Genomic DNA, 17,871 nt, shown 5'->3' on the forward strand with positions numbered 1-17,871 from the left:
GGGGAGGGAGGGAGGTGAGGGGTGGCCGCGGTGCAGGGGACAGGCCCGCGGTGGGGAGCAGGGGGCTGGCCTGGCCTGTGGGGCAAGGCGAGGGATGCGGGGCTGCAGCAGCCCAGGGGTGTGCTGCCCGGGGTGCCCGCCTGGGGTGCTCACCGGGCCCCGGGGTGACTTGGCCGCTGTGCTCCCGCTACAGGTGGAGGAGGCCGGGCATGTCTTCCTGCTGATGAAGAAAGATTATCGCATCTCCCGCAACGTGCGCCTCGCCTGGGTCCTCAGCCGGCTCCATCAGGTCATCTGGGCTGTGCCCGAGCCCGAGCTGGTGAGTTGGTGCCCCAAGGCTGGATGGTGTCACCACAGTGTGATGTGGCAAGCTGGCTCCGTACCACTCATGAGCAGCTGGACCCTGCAGAACATTTTAACCCAGTTCCTTTCTCTGATTCTTACTTTGACTCGGCTTGACGTTCTCTCACCACTTAACTTGTTTTCTTAGGTAAAGTCAGAAAATGAACTTGATGTTCTCAGCATCCTGCCTAATGGGTGGCAGCCAGATGAGCCTGTCCAGCCCAGGCCCTATCTCCTTGTGCCCTCTACACGGGTCACCTTCCTGGCCCGCCAGTACCGATTTGTGATTGAGCTTGATCTGAGCCCTTCCACAGGGATTGTGGTAAGTGCAGAAACTGCCTCTCTGGGTGTTCTGTGTTAAAAGGCTGGACTCATTTCTATTTGCTGAGAAGGCTTATTCCTCTCTCAACTTTTGCAGAAGTCTTTCTTTTCACAGGAGGGAGGCATGCAGTGCTCCTAGCTAGGCAGCTTAATGGCAGATCCCATTTCTCTGCTCAATGCACTGTCTCCCTCCTGTGAAGAGAGTCACCTGTCATTTGAATCCAGCTGCCATTGCAGAAGGATGTTTGCTGTTGGCTGTGCATGGTGAGGCAACCAGCAATGAGACTGAAAGTCCTAGAAGATGAAAAAGCTGTTCCCTTACTCTGTTTCCATAGGATGACTCAACGGGGGAGATAATTTTTGATGAAGTGTTTCATGCCCTTTCCCGATGCTTGGTGGGATTGTTAAGACCCTTTCGTATCCCTGGTTCAGACATTATCTACCAGCCAGAGATCTTCGTCACCATCCAGGCGTATTCCTCTATCATTGGCCTGCAGTCCCATCAGGTAAAGTTCAGCCTCTCCCTTGGCACGGCTCAGCGTGTTGAGCAGCTCGCTGTATGGGCTTCCTGGGAATGCAGAGGAAAGTGGGGACGTGTGGTAGTTGGGCTCTGTTATCTGTGATGCTGCAGCCTTGTCTCATTAAAATGTGCAACCTGGTGTGGTGGGGAAGTGTGTTTGAGCAGCTTCTCCTTTCTGGGCAGGAAGCAGAGGTTTCTCCTGGGGGAGCAGGGCCCAGCAGAGAATGCCGCCCACAGGCACGGTCTTAGAGTTGGGCAACAGGGAATATTTCCCTCATGATGAATGTGTGCTTGTTGTTTTTGTTTTGTTGTTGTTTGTTTTTTTTTTTTAATTTCTGTTGACTAATTCTTTTTGGCCTGTTACAATTAGCTTGAAGCATTCAAGAAGAGCTGGTGTGCCCAAAAGCTTGTCTGCCTGCTTCATCTGTGTAGCAGTGGTTTATTCAAAGATAATTGCCTCTTCCTACAAACCTTGCTCTTTTTTTACACTGGTATGAATATTTCTCCTTGCTTGAGAGAGCAGCCAGCCCCGTTGTTTAGATTATCAGTGAGATTTTACTTGAACCGTGGCAGGTCTGTTTAATAAATTGAAGTCTGGTTTATGGTGCCAGTGTGGTTTTTGAAGTTTATCCTTCTTGTATTGGTCCGTTCCACCTCACAGTATCTTCACTTCATTTTCACGTTTTGGGTGGTGTATTTCATCCCTTTGCTAATACTAGGGAAAGTGGGTGGTTACAAGATGAGCCTGTTAGTCTATGCTTGTTCTCTCCCTCTCTCTCCCCCACCTGCCTCTGCCCAAGCCTTCTATGAGGCTGTAGCCTTTAACGGTTTGTACAGTGCTTGAAGAGCATGACCCTCACTTTGGTCCGTTCCTAAGTCCTACCAAAGTGTAGCAGGAATTTTCTCCATTTGCCAGTGATGTTTAGTGTGTCATCTTGTCCAGCTATCCTGCAGACACCATCATGCTTTGCCTTGGTATCTCCCCTGTTTACACTAAATTGAGCACTCTGAAGTTGCTACGTTTTTCTTCTTTGGATCCCTCTTTATTGTTTGAGGCCAGGAACTGTAATCTCTGAGTACTGCTGGATAAGCTTTATGCTCCTTTGGTGGAGGAAAAGGCATATATGTGTATCAGTCATCCAGGAAATCCTGTCTGTATTGTAATCATTTACTTTTGCTATGTTGCTGTGAGGTCTTGCCCATCTGAGGTTGAGGGAATGTGGATAACATGTAGAATCCCGTCAGTCTGTTGAGCTTTGTCTGTACGTTGTGTCTTCTTTGCCTCCTGGTTGTGGACAGCAGTGGCGTCTGTAAACGCAAGTGTCATGTCTGTCAGCTTGGGGAGTTTCTGTGGTGGCAGGCTCCCTCTGTCACATCACTCAGCCTCTCTTGTAAAATCCAGTCTAATTTTTTCTTTTCTTTATTTCAATTTGCTCTTCCTTTATCCAGCCACTTACTGGAAGGTAATTGGATCAGTCCATAGATGAGTTAGATTAGAACAAACAGGCCTTCCTTAGAAACTTCAGACCAGAGTTAATGGCTTCTAACAGGGATCCTGCATGTCAACTGCTTATCCTGGAAGAAGGCAAACGAGGTAGAAATTTCTTGCTCAAGGAGATTTCCCAAGGAGTGATGCGAGCGTCTGCTGCGGAGTGCACTGCAGATGCTCTGAGACACTGCTGCTCACAGGCAGTTGACCCTGAGCAGGAATAGTGAGAAGAGGTCTGTGCTGTACCTGTACTTTCAGGGACGTGTCTGAACTTCACCGAGCAGAACTGTGTTCCTGTGTACCATCTTGGGGGCTGCTACTATAAAACCTTAACTTGATGACTGACATGCGTGTCCTTGGGCCAGGTACTATTCCAGGGCTGTCAGCTGGATGAGACGAAGCGAGAGGCCTTTCTGCACCAAGTTTACACACAGCTATGTGCCTTTGAGAACAAAGTGGCAGAGATGCTCCAGCAACAGTATGAACCCAAACCGCAGGTAAGGAGGGCGAAAGTGGTTGGGGTCTCTTGCATCCCTGGAGATTTGCACTCTGAGGCCCCTCCAGGGTGGCAAGAGGAACAGCAGTGTAGGTCTGGAGAAGGAACATCTAAGGAGTTTGTAAGATAACTTTGTGGGATCCAGTAATGAAATGTAAACACTGAGGAAAGGGTGGGGGAGCTGGGCATGTTTAGCTTGGAGAAGAGGAGGCTGAGGGGAGACCTCATTGCCCTCTACAACTCCCTGAAAGGAGGGTGTAGAGAGGTGGGTGTTGGCCTCTTCTCCCAGGTGAATAATGACAGGACCAGAGGAAATGGTCTGAAGTTGCAGCAGGGGAGGTTTAGATTAGATATTAGGAAGAATTACTTTACTGAAAGAGTGGTCAGGCACTGGAACAGCCTGCCTAGGGGGGTGGTTGCGTCACCATCCCTAGAGGTATTTAAGAAACGTGTAGATATGGCACTTCAGGGCATGCTCTAGTGGCAGAGATTGTAGGGGCTTGGGTTTTTTCGTGTGTGTATGGTTGGACTCGATGATCTCAAAGGTCCTTTCCAACCATGAAGATTCTATGATTCTATGAAAGCAGAACCAGTAAGTGTTTAGAAGGACTGATGAGAATGGTTATCTTTCCCAAGATCATTGTGCAGTAAAGCAGCCTGACTTCTTGTATATCATGGGACAAACTGTAGGGTGCACTTTCTCTCTAAAGAAGATGGTGGGAGCGGTGATTATGCTCATATCGTTACTCTATAAATAGCTGTGAATATGCCCTTGGCCCTTGTTACATTTCTTTAATGAAAATACTTCCTTGTTACCACAAAAAACTGACCATGAAACTGAATAAACAGACAGTGCAGCTTCTAATACTCCTTGAAATCTGTGGGAGATGCTGTGTAGTAGCCATGGATATAGGTATCAGTAAGTTAATGATAGCACTATAAAATAAAGCTTAGGATGAAATTAAAAGTGAGAGTCTAGGAATTCAGAATGTCTATGGATTTCTCATCAAGATCATCTCTCCTGATCTTGGAAAGGAAGGAAGTTAACGTTGTGATACTCACAATTTCACGTGGCAGTCACAATCATATCTATGGGCACCCTTCTTGCAGTCAAAGGCATTATTGGCCTGACTGATGTTATTTAGTTCTTATTTAGCGTTAGTTATTAGAGTTCGGGCAAAGAGAAAAATAATTCTCATGAGCAAGAGGCTACTGGTCATCTGTTTCAGTTGCATATCTGAAGTGCTTCAAATTTCATATTCTAGCTGAAATTTATATCTTTGAATAGAAATATACCTTTGACAGGACTGTCGGTCCTGGAACAGAAAGAGGATTGCAGGAAGTAAATACCTTTTATCAGTGTGTCCAACTGGTGTTTTTGCAGTGCTTTGTATGCATTCCTGCCTGCTGCGGTATTTCTCTCATGGTAAGCTACCCCATAACTTCTTCCATGCAAATGAGGGAAAGAGACGCGCTTGCAGGCCGGAAGGACTGGCGAATCCTGCTGCAGGCTGTGGGGTGGAGGTGGGAGGCCCCAGGGCAAGGGCAGGGACTGAAACTTTTTTTACTTTTGAAGTTGCATTAGCTGTGTCATTGTCAACAAGTGTCTGAATTTAAGGCATCTGGTAAATTAAGTTTATGGATAGTCAGGTTTTTTTGCTCACAGCCACAGACTGCTCCCAGTTGTGCAGAACAAAAGTTTAGTTAGTTCTAATTTTCTTTTCCCAGCTCCAATCATCTGTAGCTTTGCAGGGGAGGGTCTTGCCCAGTCTCTGTATTAGCAGTGAAAATGAAGCAGTAGTTTATTAAAGGGTTGAACTGCCAGAGCTTTCTGGAGATGAGGGGACTACGAATGCAGTAGGTTCCTCACCAGTGTAATTATACAAATTTCGGGCTTTGACTGGGGGATATTTTTCATAGAAGATGTAGGAGAAGCCTACCTACATTTGCTTATATCAGCGCTGCATAACGAGTGCTGTTTGAACAGAGTTAAATGTATAGGCACTAGACTTTGTCCTTGGAAGGCTCCTTACCCCCTCTGCTGCAGTGCTTCATAAACGAGGCATAGCTGTGTCTGCCTCTCCAGTGTTTCTGGGCTTTGCTTGAATAGCTGCTGAATAGCTGCATCTTCTGCTAAATGACAAGGAAAGAAGTAGTATTCACTGTCTCTTTAGTTCGGAACTGCTTTGCTCTGCAGAGGAGCTTTAGTGACCCCAAAATGTTTCATCTTTCCCCTTCTGTGAGAAATCAGCTTATAATAAAGCTCTGAGCATGCTATCCTCTTCCTCCACCCCCAAACAGCCTTGTCCAGCTGTTCTAAGGGGCCCAAGTGACTTTGAGAACACCTGAAAATTAAAGCTAGAAGTGTAGTCTGCTGAAGTGTTCCAGGGCTGTGGTACCATGGGGCTGCTAGACTGAAGGCACTTTGGGAGAGTGAGAACTAGAGCTAGGTTGAAGCCTGCCCCATGGGGCTTTGTGGTTTGTTGGGTTTTTTTTGCTTTTCCAGGTGGATTTGTCACCCCTGAGCCAAGAGAGCCCTGGTGATGTGCAGGAGTCATCTGGGAGGAAGCCCAGTGTGTCTGTTGTCACTGCTGATGTTGGCCTTGTCAGCATGGTCCGGCAGGGGATCCTAGCACTGCAGCTGCTGCCCTCCAACTCCAGCGCAGGTTGGCTTCATCCTCTGGGTTAAGGTTTGCCCAGTTGTTTGCGAAGGGTTGTATTCCTCCTGCCTTAGGCTGAGATTAATTTTAGAAGGGCTGGTGCATGGACCCTTCCGGTAGGGATGAAATCTCAACAGCTGCTTTTGCTCTGCGCTCTGTGGGCAAATTCTTGTGGTGGGAATGGGGAAGAGAACAACATTGCACCACGTGCCATGTGTCGGTGTTAGGGAGTTTGTGAGGAAGAACAGCCATGACTGTTGCTCAGAACAGCCCAAGGTGTGCAGAGCTGTGCCCACCCGGAAGACTTTGCTGAACCTAGTTGGGAAGTTTGCGAGCTCCAGAACACCTTGAAAGCTATAAACCAAGCTCAGGATTTTCCTTTCTAATTTGCCCTACCTAAATTCATCCCTGGTGGATATAGCTGGAGAGTGGTATCTGGTTGAGATGGAGAATGCACTAAGATACTGCCTTCTTTACAGGTATAATAATAATTACGGATGGTGTGACTAGTGTCCCTGATGTGGCTGTGTGCGAGACTTTACTCAACCAGCTCCGCAGTGGCACTGTGGCCTGCTCCTTTGTACAGGTATGTCTGCTGTTAGCAGTGAGTGTGCGGGCAGCTGCCTGCAAGAGGGAAGGAGGTGAGTTGCTGTCAGTAGCGTTCACCTCCAGAGGGGACTTGCCTGCCCGTCTGAGGCTCTTACTGGTTCTCTCCCTTGTCCTCAGCAATGCTGTACTCTCTCAGGTATCTTCTTTATCCATCCTGTAGGTGGGCGGTGTCTACTCATACGATTGCAGCTTTGGCCACGTTCCCAATGTGGAACTGATGAAATTCATCGCCATGGCCACTTTTGGTGCTTACCTCTCCACGTGCCCTGAGCTGGATCCCCTGAGCCTGGATCTGAATGTGTATCACAAGGCATTTCTGCTGTACTCCTTTCTGCATACTGGGGAGTCCCTGAATCCAGAATACTACTGCGGTGAGGAGTGCGCATGTCCTCCTTCCAGCAGATGGATAGATGTCTTACAGCACCCCTCTCTTTGGGGTGACAGCCCCAGGCTTGGTTATGCTGATGCTCTCCCTTGTCCCCTCCGGGCCATTCTGAGTATTACGGAGGCGAGGAAAAGGCAGCAGTCTGTGTGCTTTGGCAAGAGTGCTGCCTTCTCTTGCGGGCCATGTTGTACACTTGTGCCTGTGTGAGAAGGAGGGCCCTGAGGGTGCTCAATATCTTGGACCCCACAGAGCTCCATGCCTCCTGTAGACTCTGGGCACTGTTGAGCTGTGCAGCCTCATCTGTGAGTCCCCTCCTGATTACAGGAACTGGGTGGAAAACTAATGGCCCGTTTTGCACCATTCCCCTTTCTGTGGACTTCACTCAGAAAACTGCAGTTAGGCCTGCTGTGTTGGAGCTTGGAGGGGGTGAGAAGCTCTCATCTGACCTTTCCTGTACACTGGCTAGCTCATAGACGGGGATGTTCTGGAGAGCTTGTCCTAATTGGGCTTGCAGATGGCAGTTTGGATTGAAAAACTAGACCCCTGAGAACCATCCCAAATGCCTCTCTTGGTTGTTCTTATTTTGTGAATGTTAGTGACTGAGAGAATGCCAGGAGAGATTAGTTACCAGTAAAATGTGGAAACACCCTCTCATGCCCTGGCTTTCTGTAACTTGCCAGCAGAAGCTGCATACAGTGGCAAGTTTGAAGAGAGCTGGCCTGGGATTTGGAAACATTGAATCTTAAAAAGATCAGGTGTGAGTGGTTTAAACTCAAGGTTTCCACATCCTGGTACCTTTCAGAAAGCACCTGGGAATTCAGCGTTTTCCAGGGAAAAGCTTGCTGTGTGACTATTGCAACGGCTGTGCAGTTTCTGCCTCTCTAGGCTCAATGTGTAACTCCAAAGTGTGCCTTGTCACAAAGGCTGTCCCAGAGGAAGCAGGGCCTGGCACCCCACCCAGCCCCTTTCCCAGGCCTCTTGACCATGCTAGTGGACTTGTTTGCCGCATTGTGGAATCAGGAGTGGGTGTAAGTGATGCCTGAAAGGTATACTGTTCTTCAGGCCCATGAGTGTTCCTGAGGGCTTTTGTAAAGCACTTTGGGAGGGCTGTTGTTGTAGGACGAGGAGCAGGGGAGTTGCTTTCTCACCAACCCCATGTCTGCCATTTGCAGTGTCCCAGCACAGACTGTTCAATGAGCACCTGGTGTCTGCAAGCAGCAACCCTGCTCTAGCAATGAGGAGGAAGAAGCACACTGAGAAGGAGGTGCACGCTGACCTCGTGAGCATTGTCTCAGTCCGGCTGCGCGAGGGCTACAGCATCCGTGAGGTCAACATCACGAAAGGTGACTGCGCTGGGGGCTGGAGGCTCAGATAGGACTCTGTTCTCAGCTCTTTAGAGGAAAGTGCAGGGTCTGCCATCTCAGCAGCATGGTTGGTATTGTGGAGGAAGGAGCCATTTTCTCCAAACTCTTAAGTTTCTTTTTGTAAACAACTGCCTGACGCAGGACTGTCCAGTATTGTTGTGTAGTTTTTGCACTTGCCAGGCTCATCGTCTGTAGCTGTAAGTGCCTGGGGAGGGACAGACAGATCATGACCCTCTATCTTGGAAATGAGTCCCTGCAGTTGCAGGGAAACTAGTGACAGAACTTGGGGCTTTGCAGAGTTTTCTGGAATTTCCTCTATACTTTTCCTTTTTTCATATGTTCCTAGTCCTTTGCTTAGATGCACTCCGAAATACTAACACAAAGTTGAACCCTTTGGCACAACAGATTTAATGCCTCCAAACTACATTTTTCCAAAGGAAGAAATAGGGGGAAACAAGGATATTGTTAAGTGAAAATGCCAGATCAGTCAGGACCAGGACCAATACTAGAAGAACATAAAAACCATCCAGTGGTCCTGTTCTCTCATCTGAGTCGCTAGAGATTATGGCACCTGGAGTGTGAGAACTAGTCACTGACTGAGGACCTTGAGGGGTATGAGTATCCCAAGGATTGCCAGTAAGCCCTGCCTAACTTTCCATCTCCAGCTGTGGCTAGTGCTTTATCTGAAGGGGGGATGAGAAAATCCAAATGCAAGTTATGAATTGCAAGCAAGAGAAGAAATTATTCATGACCTTTGCAATGACCAGCAGAAAGCCTGGAGGATGGGATTCTTAAAACACAGGATAAACGTGTACATCACACAGTGATCCGGTGTCTTCACTATTCTTTTTGGGACGTTAGTACACAAAATATGTTTTGTATCAGAAAATCAGTGTCTGTGATATAACTCCAAAATCATTCCAAACTTGCCATATGATGTTTTATATGAATTTACAGTGATCTGCCTTAGAACTATGTAAACATCTTACGCCAGTGCGCTGCTTGGAAGATTGTCCCAGAGCTTCATTTCTCTTTTTCTAGCTTCCTTTCTAAACTCCCTCAGACCAAATTAGACCTGTGTGACTTATTATCCTTAATTAAGTTTATCCTCCTGCTCTGGCATTGCATAAACATATTTAAGAACAATGCCTTTCTCCTTGTAACCTTCCTTTTGGCAGGTTAAGCAAGCCAAAGTTTCAGCCTCCTTTTCTAAGAGCAGGCTTTCTCTTCTGTTCTTTAACTTAACAGCACTTTTTTTTTTTTTCCCTGCAGTTAGTTTTTCACAGTTTGGTCTCATATTTCTTGAAACAGTTGATTAGACTGTTGTAAATGTGGCTTCTTCGGTGCCTTGTTCAGTAATGCTAACACTTCCCTGCTTCTGAAGTAAAATACCATATCTGATAGACCGGGAATCACCTGAGCTTTCTCCATGATTGCATAGCATTGTTAGTGCAGAAATCCCTGCGTCTTTCCTGCACCTTTGCTTCCAGCTGATGAGTCCGTAGGGGTTTTTTATTGGATTTTGTTTGTTTGTTTAGTAGTCCCTCAATGTGCTGTTCTTCACATAATGCTACTCTTAAATTCACCTTACTTAGTTCAGCTCACTATTCCCATGCTATGACTGGGAATTGCAGTTCTTTGGGCTTGATGCTTCTTACAAACTGAATGGATCTAAACCAGCTTTTTTGGGAAAGTTGCTGACAGTCACATTAGGTGGGTTAATTTCTGAAGCTGGTCTTCCAGGAATATCCCTAATTTCATGTTTCAGGAGTTTTTGATTAAAAGAATCTGTAAGGTCTTCAATTGAGACAGCTCTTCTAGTAATGTCTGTAGATTACTTTCACTAATCTCCTGGTGTGGCATGAGATACTTCCCTTAAATCCAGGCACATTAGGTCCATTGCACTCTCCTTGTCTAGGAATGTGTATGAAACAGTCCAACAAGTCAGTTCCTGTCCAAGCTGCGCTCAGTATTGTGTCTTTTGTCCTCCTATGCACCAGTTCATTTACAGTTTGGACAGGCCGGAGAAAAAGCCTTTCTTTAATCTGGCAGCAATGGTGAATTGCTGTTAGTGACTGTGAAGTCCTATATAGAAATGCTGGAAGAGGTAACAGCATGAATCGTTCCAAAAGCAATCAGACAAATCCATGTTGTACCTTTTTGCACAAAGGTGTAGCTAAAACCTCTGGCTCAGGATATCATAAAGCAGCAAATTCTGGCGTCTGGAAGAATGTATCAGAAATATCACCACATGTTCACCATGCTCCCTGCACTTTCCTCTAGGTCTCTTCCCACCACCTTTTAGCCCTTGGAACCATAAATGGACTGGTCTTCCATTTTTACAAGAGCAGAGAGCAGAAGAGCAGCTGCACTGGATCAGAGTTGCCTTCTGTGGTGAATAGCTATGGGCAGGTGCGCAGGAGGGAGTAAGAATAGGGTAAACGTACATGATGCCTCCTTTCTCCTTTCCTTTTTCTTTCCTTTGAGCACTCTAGCCCTTTGCAGCTCAGGGGCTCCCTGAGCCAAAAGTGCTTTCTGTGTATTTTGATGAAGTTTTTTTTAGAAGGAATTTAAAAATGAAATGTCTGAGCTGTCAAAAATACAGTGTGTATTTCTGTGCCGGCTTTCAGAATAGTAGCAGATAATGTTACTTATATTTTGGAAAGGTTAAATGCTCTGGGGAGTTGCTGGCTGTGATCAGAAAAATTGTTGAACTAACATCTTAAAGTAGAATTCGTAAAAGATCAAGACATTTAGACATTCTGCACTAAGGAAAAGCGTGTTTTGCTAATCGGGGCTCTCTGGGCCATTCTGTAGAGAAGTGTATGACAAAGAACAGTTAATTAACCTGGATTGCCAAAAGCTTTTGCCAAAACTTGCAAACTAAAGGCTGTTAAGGAGCCAGCTGGCTGTGAAGCAAGAGGAAAGAGTGCAGTTGTGGACTTTAACACTGTCGCTTTTCTGCTTCAGTTTGCCAAAGGCAAAATAGAATAAATAGCTAGCTTTGTGCTCAGAGTTGCCTGGAGAAGTTGTTTGTGATATTTATAAGTGCTCTGGTAACCCTCGCTATTTGATTTCAGACATTTAGGCATTTAGAAGGCTACTATGGTTAGCTAGGAATGCAGAAGCGCTTGTGAAAGGGGGAGGACTGGAAGGTAGGGAAGGGAAAGAAGCTGTGTCTGAGAAGCCATGGGGCTGTGGCGTGTGATGGAGCTCAGCTCCTCTCCTGTTTCTTTCTGGGACAATGTCAGAGGACTGTACTCTGTAACAAAAACAAATTCTCACTGGCCATTTTGTGTTGCTGTGTGTTGAAGGGAACCTAGAGGACATTTTTCAAGACCTCATCTTCCTCTGTGAATCAGTCCAGCACAAAAAATGGCTGGGCATGAGCTGACCAGTGAGAATGTCTTCCCAATTCCCGACACTGAGGACAACCAAAGTGAGCTTTCTGAAAAACTAGAGCTGGACTTTATGACAGAAATCAAAGCAGCAAAAAATTGTATTAGTTATAAAGTCAAGAACCATAAATAGATTGCTTTGCAGTAAAAACAAGCTAAAGATTCATCTAGCTATGACTTCAAACTAAGCAAATATTTTGCCTGTGTTTTTGGTTTTGTTTGTGTTGGATTGTAGGAGTGAAGCCAGAATGACTAATGGAAACACAGGTGGAAGTAGGAAATATTTTCATTAATGATCTAGGCAAAAAATGCAGGAATTTACTTATCGTGTTTGCTGTTGATGAATTAGAAAGGCTTTCTTATGAGAACCAAAATATTGTGCAGAAAGCAGTGGATGACCACTAAAGCAATAAGAGTGAGGTGACAGTATGAAATGGAAAGAGACAAATTTATAAATTCTTGTTTAGCCTCTCTGATAAACTAGGCAATCTTCATACGGAAACAACAGATGTTACAACCCTGGCAAATGCATTTATAGTAACGCAAAGCACCCATTGTGGAAAATATTACTGACCTTAAGTAAAATCCCAGTATTCCCTCAGATGAAATATAGTATACACCTTTGATCATCTTTGTTCAGGAAAGATGAATCCTTGAGATGCAGAAAGGTCTGGGACTGTTGAGGGGAATGGGTAGTCTGTCACAGGCTGATGACTATGGAGGGGTTTAACCTGCACAGTAACAGCTGAAACTGGGTAAGGATTTCTCCCCCTAGTGCATGCTCCTTGTCAATGTTATGGAAATGAAGCTTCTCAGAATAAAAAAAAATTAATCAAAAGAACAGCCGTGCAGGAATTTGACATGTACTCTGGAAGGTTTCTTCTAAACATTGACGAGAGAGGAGTACTCTGAGGGAGCCTCCCAGCAGGCACCATGGGAGCAAAAAGCAAGGTGGCTTTAAAATGGAGTGTAATCAACCTGTGATGGGGATGGCACGATATGCTTGTGACAGCAGCAGATGCAACTCTGCAGGAAACATAGGATCCAGGCTGATGACCTGTTCGGACGGTTTCCAGCGCATCCAGTCACTTATCTCACAAATGCTGCAAGTCCAACAAACTATAGAGCAGGCTGGACATCAGAATAGATGATTGAGCAGTTGAAAGAGCAGCGTGGCACTGTTACAGAAAGTCATGTGTTTCCCTGGGTTGTTTCAGTACAAATACACATGCCCAGTCAGCAGGACTGTGACAGTTTTCTTCTCTTCTGGCTCAGTAATGCTTGCTGTCAGGTGTTTGTGTTAATCTTGCTAGACGTGCAATGGCCTGCCTAAAGAAAAAGGTAAAAAATGTACAGTTTGAAGAATGGGTGAATAGTCATTCTTAACTTTGGGAGGAGAAGAGGGTAAACATGGTGAGAAGCTTTTGATGCTTGAAGTTCTAGACTACATGAAATACTGTCTGTGCAGGAAGAACATAGAATTTAATTCAAGAATTGGGCATCACCTTCCAGGTTGTTTATGATCTAGGCCCATCATGTCCAAATGCCTATGTTTCTGCAATGGGATAGATCAGCTCTGCAGAGTGCAGATGATAAAGCTTTATAGCTTAAAGGCCCTGCTTATCTGTAGAAAGCATCTTGGAAACAAAGATGAGGCTGTGAAGAAAAGAGCCCATTGCAAATGTCGGCACCTCCCCTGAATTTCAGTTGCCTTCTCTAGTGTAGATACTACACGTATGTTTAAAGAAGTGTTCACCAAGTGCTGCTGCGTAAGCAAAGCCTCCCTCTGTTGGCTAGAAGAGAGAACAACTTCAGCTAGAGCAAACAGTTGTTAGATCATGTCCTGCTTGCAGCGGTCAAACAATCTCACAGTATTCATGAGTCCCTGGTCAGAGATAAAGCTCAGCTGTGTACCAAACAAGAACTTAAACTTACCCCTCTGCTCCCATGCAGGTGGGTCTCAGCTGGAGGTGAAACTAGTGCTGCTCTGGAAGCATAACATGAGGATAGAGTACTTAGCTGTGACACCCTGGCCCCTGGACCCATCAAAGCGCAGCACATGGGTGGAGGTGACGATGGAGGGAAGCTATGACATCTTGCATGACATCAGTTGCACCATGAGGAAGCCTATCACCAGTCTGTACCGCACTACAGTAATCCGACGCTTCTGGAACACCTTGCAGAGGTGAGCCGGACCATCCCCAGCAGTTCCCAGTGTCTGATGGAACCAAGAAATTACTTCCTTGGCATGCTGGGCATGGGTTATGCAGGTGGCCATCTGAACCCAGGGTCCCAAAGGAATATGCTCTGAGGAGGTGGCATGACTGGTGACAAGCTTGCCATCTAGCCAAGGAAAAGACTCGAGGTGGCCTGTGACCTGGTCTGTAAGATGGCTTCATGGTGACGGTATTGCTGCCCCTGAGTCCTGATCCTGTGATGCAAACCTCAGCTCTGACTGCCGTCCCATGGAGGTGATGTGCTTTTACAGCACAGCCTTGCAGCTGTGCGTCATGGTCACACAAGGAACAACACCTCATGTCTCTAGTCCTGAAGGGCCTGTGGGCTATAACCGTTTCCTGGCCAGGGTGACTGTTACTCCCTGCTATTTGGCAGATTCCCTTTCTAGCACTTCATTCCCACCTCTTATTATCCTCCTTGTATATTAGGCTGTTACACTTGAACTTCTTTAACATGCTTTAACATAACAATTGGGCATTGAATCCCAGCATTGCCCTAGAAAGCTGTGTTGGTGTAGATGGGCTCCCAAAACATAGGGAGTGCTGTGTGTGCAGGCACTGGGCTGACTGGAGCAGCAAGAGGGACAGCGTGGACTTTTGTGGCTAACTGCCTCTTCTCTTGCAGCATCAACCAGACAGATCAGATGTTGGTTCATCTGCAGTCTTTTGACACAGTTCCAGAACATTTCACCATTCCTGAGAGCACCAAGAATGGGGTGCCTCTCTTCTACATCCCCCCAGGCTCCACCACTCCGGTATGTTCCCTCTCTCTCCCATTTATTGTGGGATAGGTTTTCCCTCTTGCCTATTCTATCTTGCACCAGGGGATGCTGAGTCCCAACAGGCAATCGAGATCGTCTGTAACTCTCCGGCTTCGTCTCTTGCTCTTTGTTCTGCTCAGTAAGAGAGTTCAGGTGCAATGCAGCACCTGTGAACATCCCATCCCATACTTTTTCCACTCTGAGACACCACCTTATGTCTTTATTGCTGCTGCTACACCTCTAAGCCCCACAGCAAGTCTCCTAGGTGTGCTGTGAAGCCTTCTCCTGTAGCGATGTGATGTGTGAGACTGATGAGGAGGCAGACATGCTTATTTTTGCCATGCTTTTTCAGTGAATACCTCTCATGCGTGGAGTTGCTACTGGCAGTCTTATGCCCTGGTGATGTGGCTCAACACTGTCAGGTGAAGATCTAGGATGTGCTGAATAGTTACTATTTAATACGCTCATTGCTCTGAGCACTCATGGGGAAGGTGCAAGAGAGATACTTGTCATCTGCACAGCAGAAACTAAACAAAATATGAGCTAATAGTTTCCACTGCAAAATTCAAACTCATTGAAGCTCACTGAGCAGAAGTGCTAGCATATTATCTGCTCCCTGCTAGCAGTGTCCTTGGCATTGATAGAAGATGACTAGCAGATATCAAAGCTGGGGGAGCTTTAATTAAAGAGAACTATCCCTTTAATTTTATTGCTTAAGCCCTCTACTACTTTAGGTTTGGCTAGTAAATTTTCACTGTGTAGGGTTATGTATCCCACAATATATCAGGAGCATCCCATCTCATGGCTAACCACCACTTAATTTCTGTGTCAGCAGAGTTGCTATAGTTGGTGGAATCACAGTGTTACCATACAGACATGTTAGAGTTGCCCAATGCCACCCATTGCTGGTGCCGTATTTGCATGAGCACTCTCAGATTAGTTATCTCGGCGTTTAATTGCTCTGCTGACACAAGCCACATATCCCCCTCTCAATCAGAAAGCACACCATTACATATACCATCTTTTCCATGGTTGACTTACTTGATGCTAAGTAGTTAAATTCCTAATTAACTTGACATTTCAGGACATAATTTATTTTTGCTTACATTGTACTGCCTGTTTCAATGTGAACGCACTTAGTTATTCCGCTGAGAGGCAGTTACCAAAAGCCAGGGATGTTGCTAGCCTTTTAGACCTACACAACTCAGCCACTAGAGAAATTTCTGCTCTCTCTGGGTGGAACCAGACAGTTTCTTGCTGAATATTGCCCTGTCATTTTCTCAGGTGCTATCCCTGCAGCACAGTGGGTCTGACTCAAGCCATTCCCAGTTTGCCTCCTACTGGAAGCCTATCCTTTCCATGGATGCCAACTTCTGGCAGAGGTGGCTGCACATGCATCGTATAGTCCTCCTTCTGGAGCATGACACGTATGTAACTGTCAGGGCGGAGCTCACGTGCACAGTGTGGGCCAGCCTGGGAAAGCAGGGCGTCCAGTTCAGTCCAGTTGCAGAGTTGCAGCTGTCTTGCAGGTGCTTATGGCCAAGGGATGGGCGTTGCTAGTGGGACCTGGTGGATGGTGAAGGCTTGTTTATCTGACAGAGACCGTAGGTTGGGAAGTCATCTTTGTCAAGAATGGGGCTGTTCTCAGGAACATAAATTGTTTATCAGGTCCCTCTTGGGTTTGGATTTCCTGATTGTAGGGGGTGTGGAACATCCAGTTGGAGCTATCCCATGTGTTTTTGTTTGCTGCTGGAAAACAACTTCCCCAAAGGCATTGCTTTCCTGAGGCTGGTCCTAGTTGCAGAGTTATGTGAATAATAGCCATATATTGCATGGAGGGAGACAGAAACAATACCAGGGTGTGCTCCCTGCAAGTTGGAGAGCAGGATCGCTGTGCGCTCAGGGAGTGTGGCAGGTACCAACAGACACAGGTAGGGGAGGTGCTTGGGTATCGGCTGCTGTGGCGGAATAAGGCTGATGCACCAGTCAGAGGATGAGCTGGAATGGATGTAGCAAAGTCTCTCTGGGCTTTGGGGGAAGAAGAGAAACTGTGGTTCTAAAGCAACTTTCTGCCACACTCTGCAGGCCTGTGCCCAAGCACCTGCACACGCCGGGCAACAATGGCCGCTACAGCACCATCCAGTGCCGCATCTCTCACTCGGCACTCACCTCCTTGCTGCGAGACTGGAGCAGCTTCGTGCTGGTGGAGGGCTACTCCTACGTCAAGCTGATACACGGGTGAGTGGCTCTGAAGCAGTCCCGTGTGGGGACAGGCAAATGGCCAGACCAAAGATCCAGTTAGACCAGTACACTGTGATGGGCCAGAAGCAGATGTCTAGAGGAGAGGATAAGTGCAAGACAACTGGGTATGAAACCCTGCTTATTCTGAACTGCTGCTACTGCATTCCAGGTGCAGCCCAGAGGGAGAGGGAAGCCAGCTGGGGGGGTTCTGCACACTAGAACTGACCTGTGTTGCTGCCAAGTTGTGTGGGCTGTTGAGTTCTGCGAAGCAGGCCTCCACTTGGTCTGACACAACAGAGTGGCAAGATCTGTGCTATTTCAGCCCTGTCTTAATCCCTCCTCCCTAGCTCTGAGGATCCCACACCTTCCTCGTTTTATGTGGTGCGAATCATCTCCAAAGCTCCCTGCATGGTTCTCCGGCTGGGGTTCCCCATTGGCACACCTGCACAGGCCAGGAACAAGGTGAGAGCTGGCTAGCTGCTTCCTGGGGTACGAGCAGAGCAAGAAGTTCTGGATGTGGAAGCGGTGGGTAGATCACAGGCAACACTGTGGGCAGGTGTCCTCTGATAACAAACTGCTATGTTAAGGCTTAGATGGGTGTGAATTTACTGTAACAGAAAGGGACAGTTTGGACAAAGCTTTCTGTGTTAAGGCTATGAAAGATCTAAACCCAAAGACGCAAAGATCAATAGAATAGCCGGTCACATTAAATTTTTTCCTACTGCTTAATTCAACTGTGGGGTGTGAAATGACTCAAAGGTTATCTATTCTATCCTTGTGACCAAAGCTCAATCAATACTGTCTGTCATGAGCAGCAGGTACTTGTCTGACTCATCTGTAAAGACCTCTGTGACGGATGTACTACATGTTCCCTAGGCTATCTGCTTCAGTAGGTGGTGAATTGCGTATGTATATCGTATCATTTGGGCAAGGAGGAGTTAGAGTTATAATGTGAACAGTGCCCCATATGAGCAGTACAGGGAGAGAAAAAAATGTAATACCCAGAAAACGTTTTAGAGAGATGGAAGTCTGCTAGATAGACTTTTAA

At 46.6% G+C, this 17,871-nt stretch overlaps 1 protein-coding gene across 16 annotated transcripts in view; it reads left to right on the plus strand.

The window, feature by feature from the left end:
* SZT2 (SZT2 subunit of KICSTOR complex) overlaps positions 1-17,871 on the plus strand; it is a 61,642-nt gene that overhangs the window by 193 nt on the left and 43,578 nt on the right. For 15 of the 16 annotated variants that reach the window (XR_008467935.1, XR_008467936.1, XM_054210858.1 and 12 more), the window contains exons 2-14: positions 194-319; positions 491-664; positions 999-1,169; positions 3,038-3,169; positions 5,675-5,834; positions 6,308-6,414; positions 6,598-6,808; positions 7,995-8,165; positions 13,538-13,769; positions 14,447-14,576; positions 15,867-16,009; positions 16,668-16,820; positions 17,171-17,285. Coding sequence is in view for 14 of the 16 variants with exons in the window: in XM_054210858.1 (XP_054066833.1) it covers positions 194-319; positions 491-664; positions 999-1,169; positions 3,038-3,169; positions 5,675-5,834; positions 6,308-6,414; positions 6,598-6,808; positions 7,995-8,165; positions 13,538-13,769; positions 14,447-14,576; positions 15,867-16,009; positions 16,668-16,820; positions 17,171-17,285 (2,025 nt within the window). In the remaining 2 variants the exon portion in view is untranslated. Of the gene's footprint in view, positions 1-193; positions 320-490; positions 665-998; positions 1,170-3,037; positions 3,170-5,674; positions 5,835-6,307; positions 6,415-6,597; positions 6,809-7,994; positions 8,166-13,537; positions 13,770-14,446; positions 14,577-15,866; positions 16,010-16,667; positions 16,821-17,170; positions 17,286-17,871 lie in introns of those variants that run through there. The other variant, XM_054210869.1, reaches the window with a different exon arrangement.

Source organism: Rissa tridactyla, chromosome 8, assembly GCF_028500815.1.
Source record: "Rissa tridactyla isolate bRisTri1 chromosome 8, bRisTri1.patW.cur.20221130, whole genome shotgun sequence".
Taxonomy (NCBI): domain Eukaryota; kingdom Metazoa; phylum Chordata; class Aves; order Charadriiformes; family Laridae; genus Rissa; species Rissa tridactyla.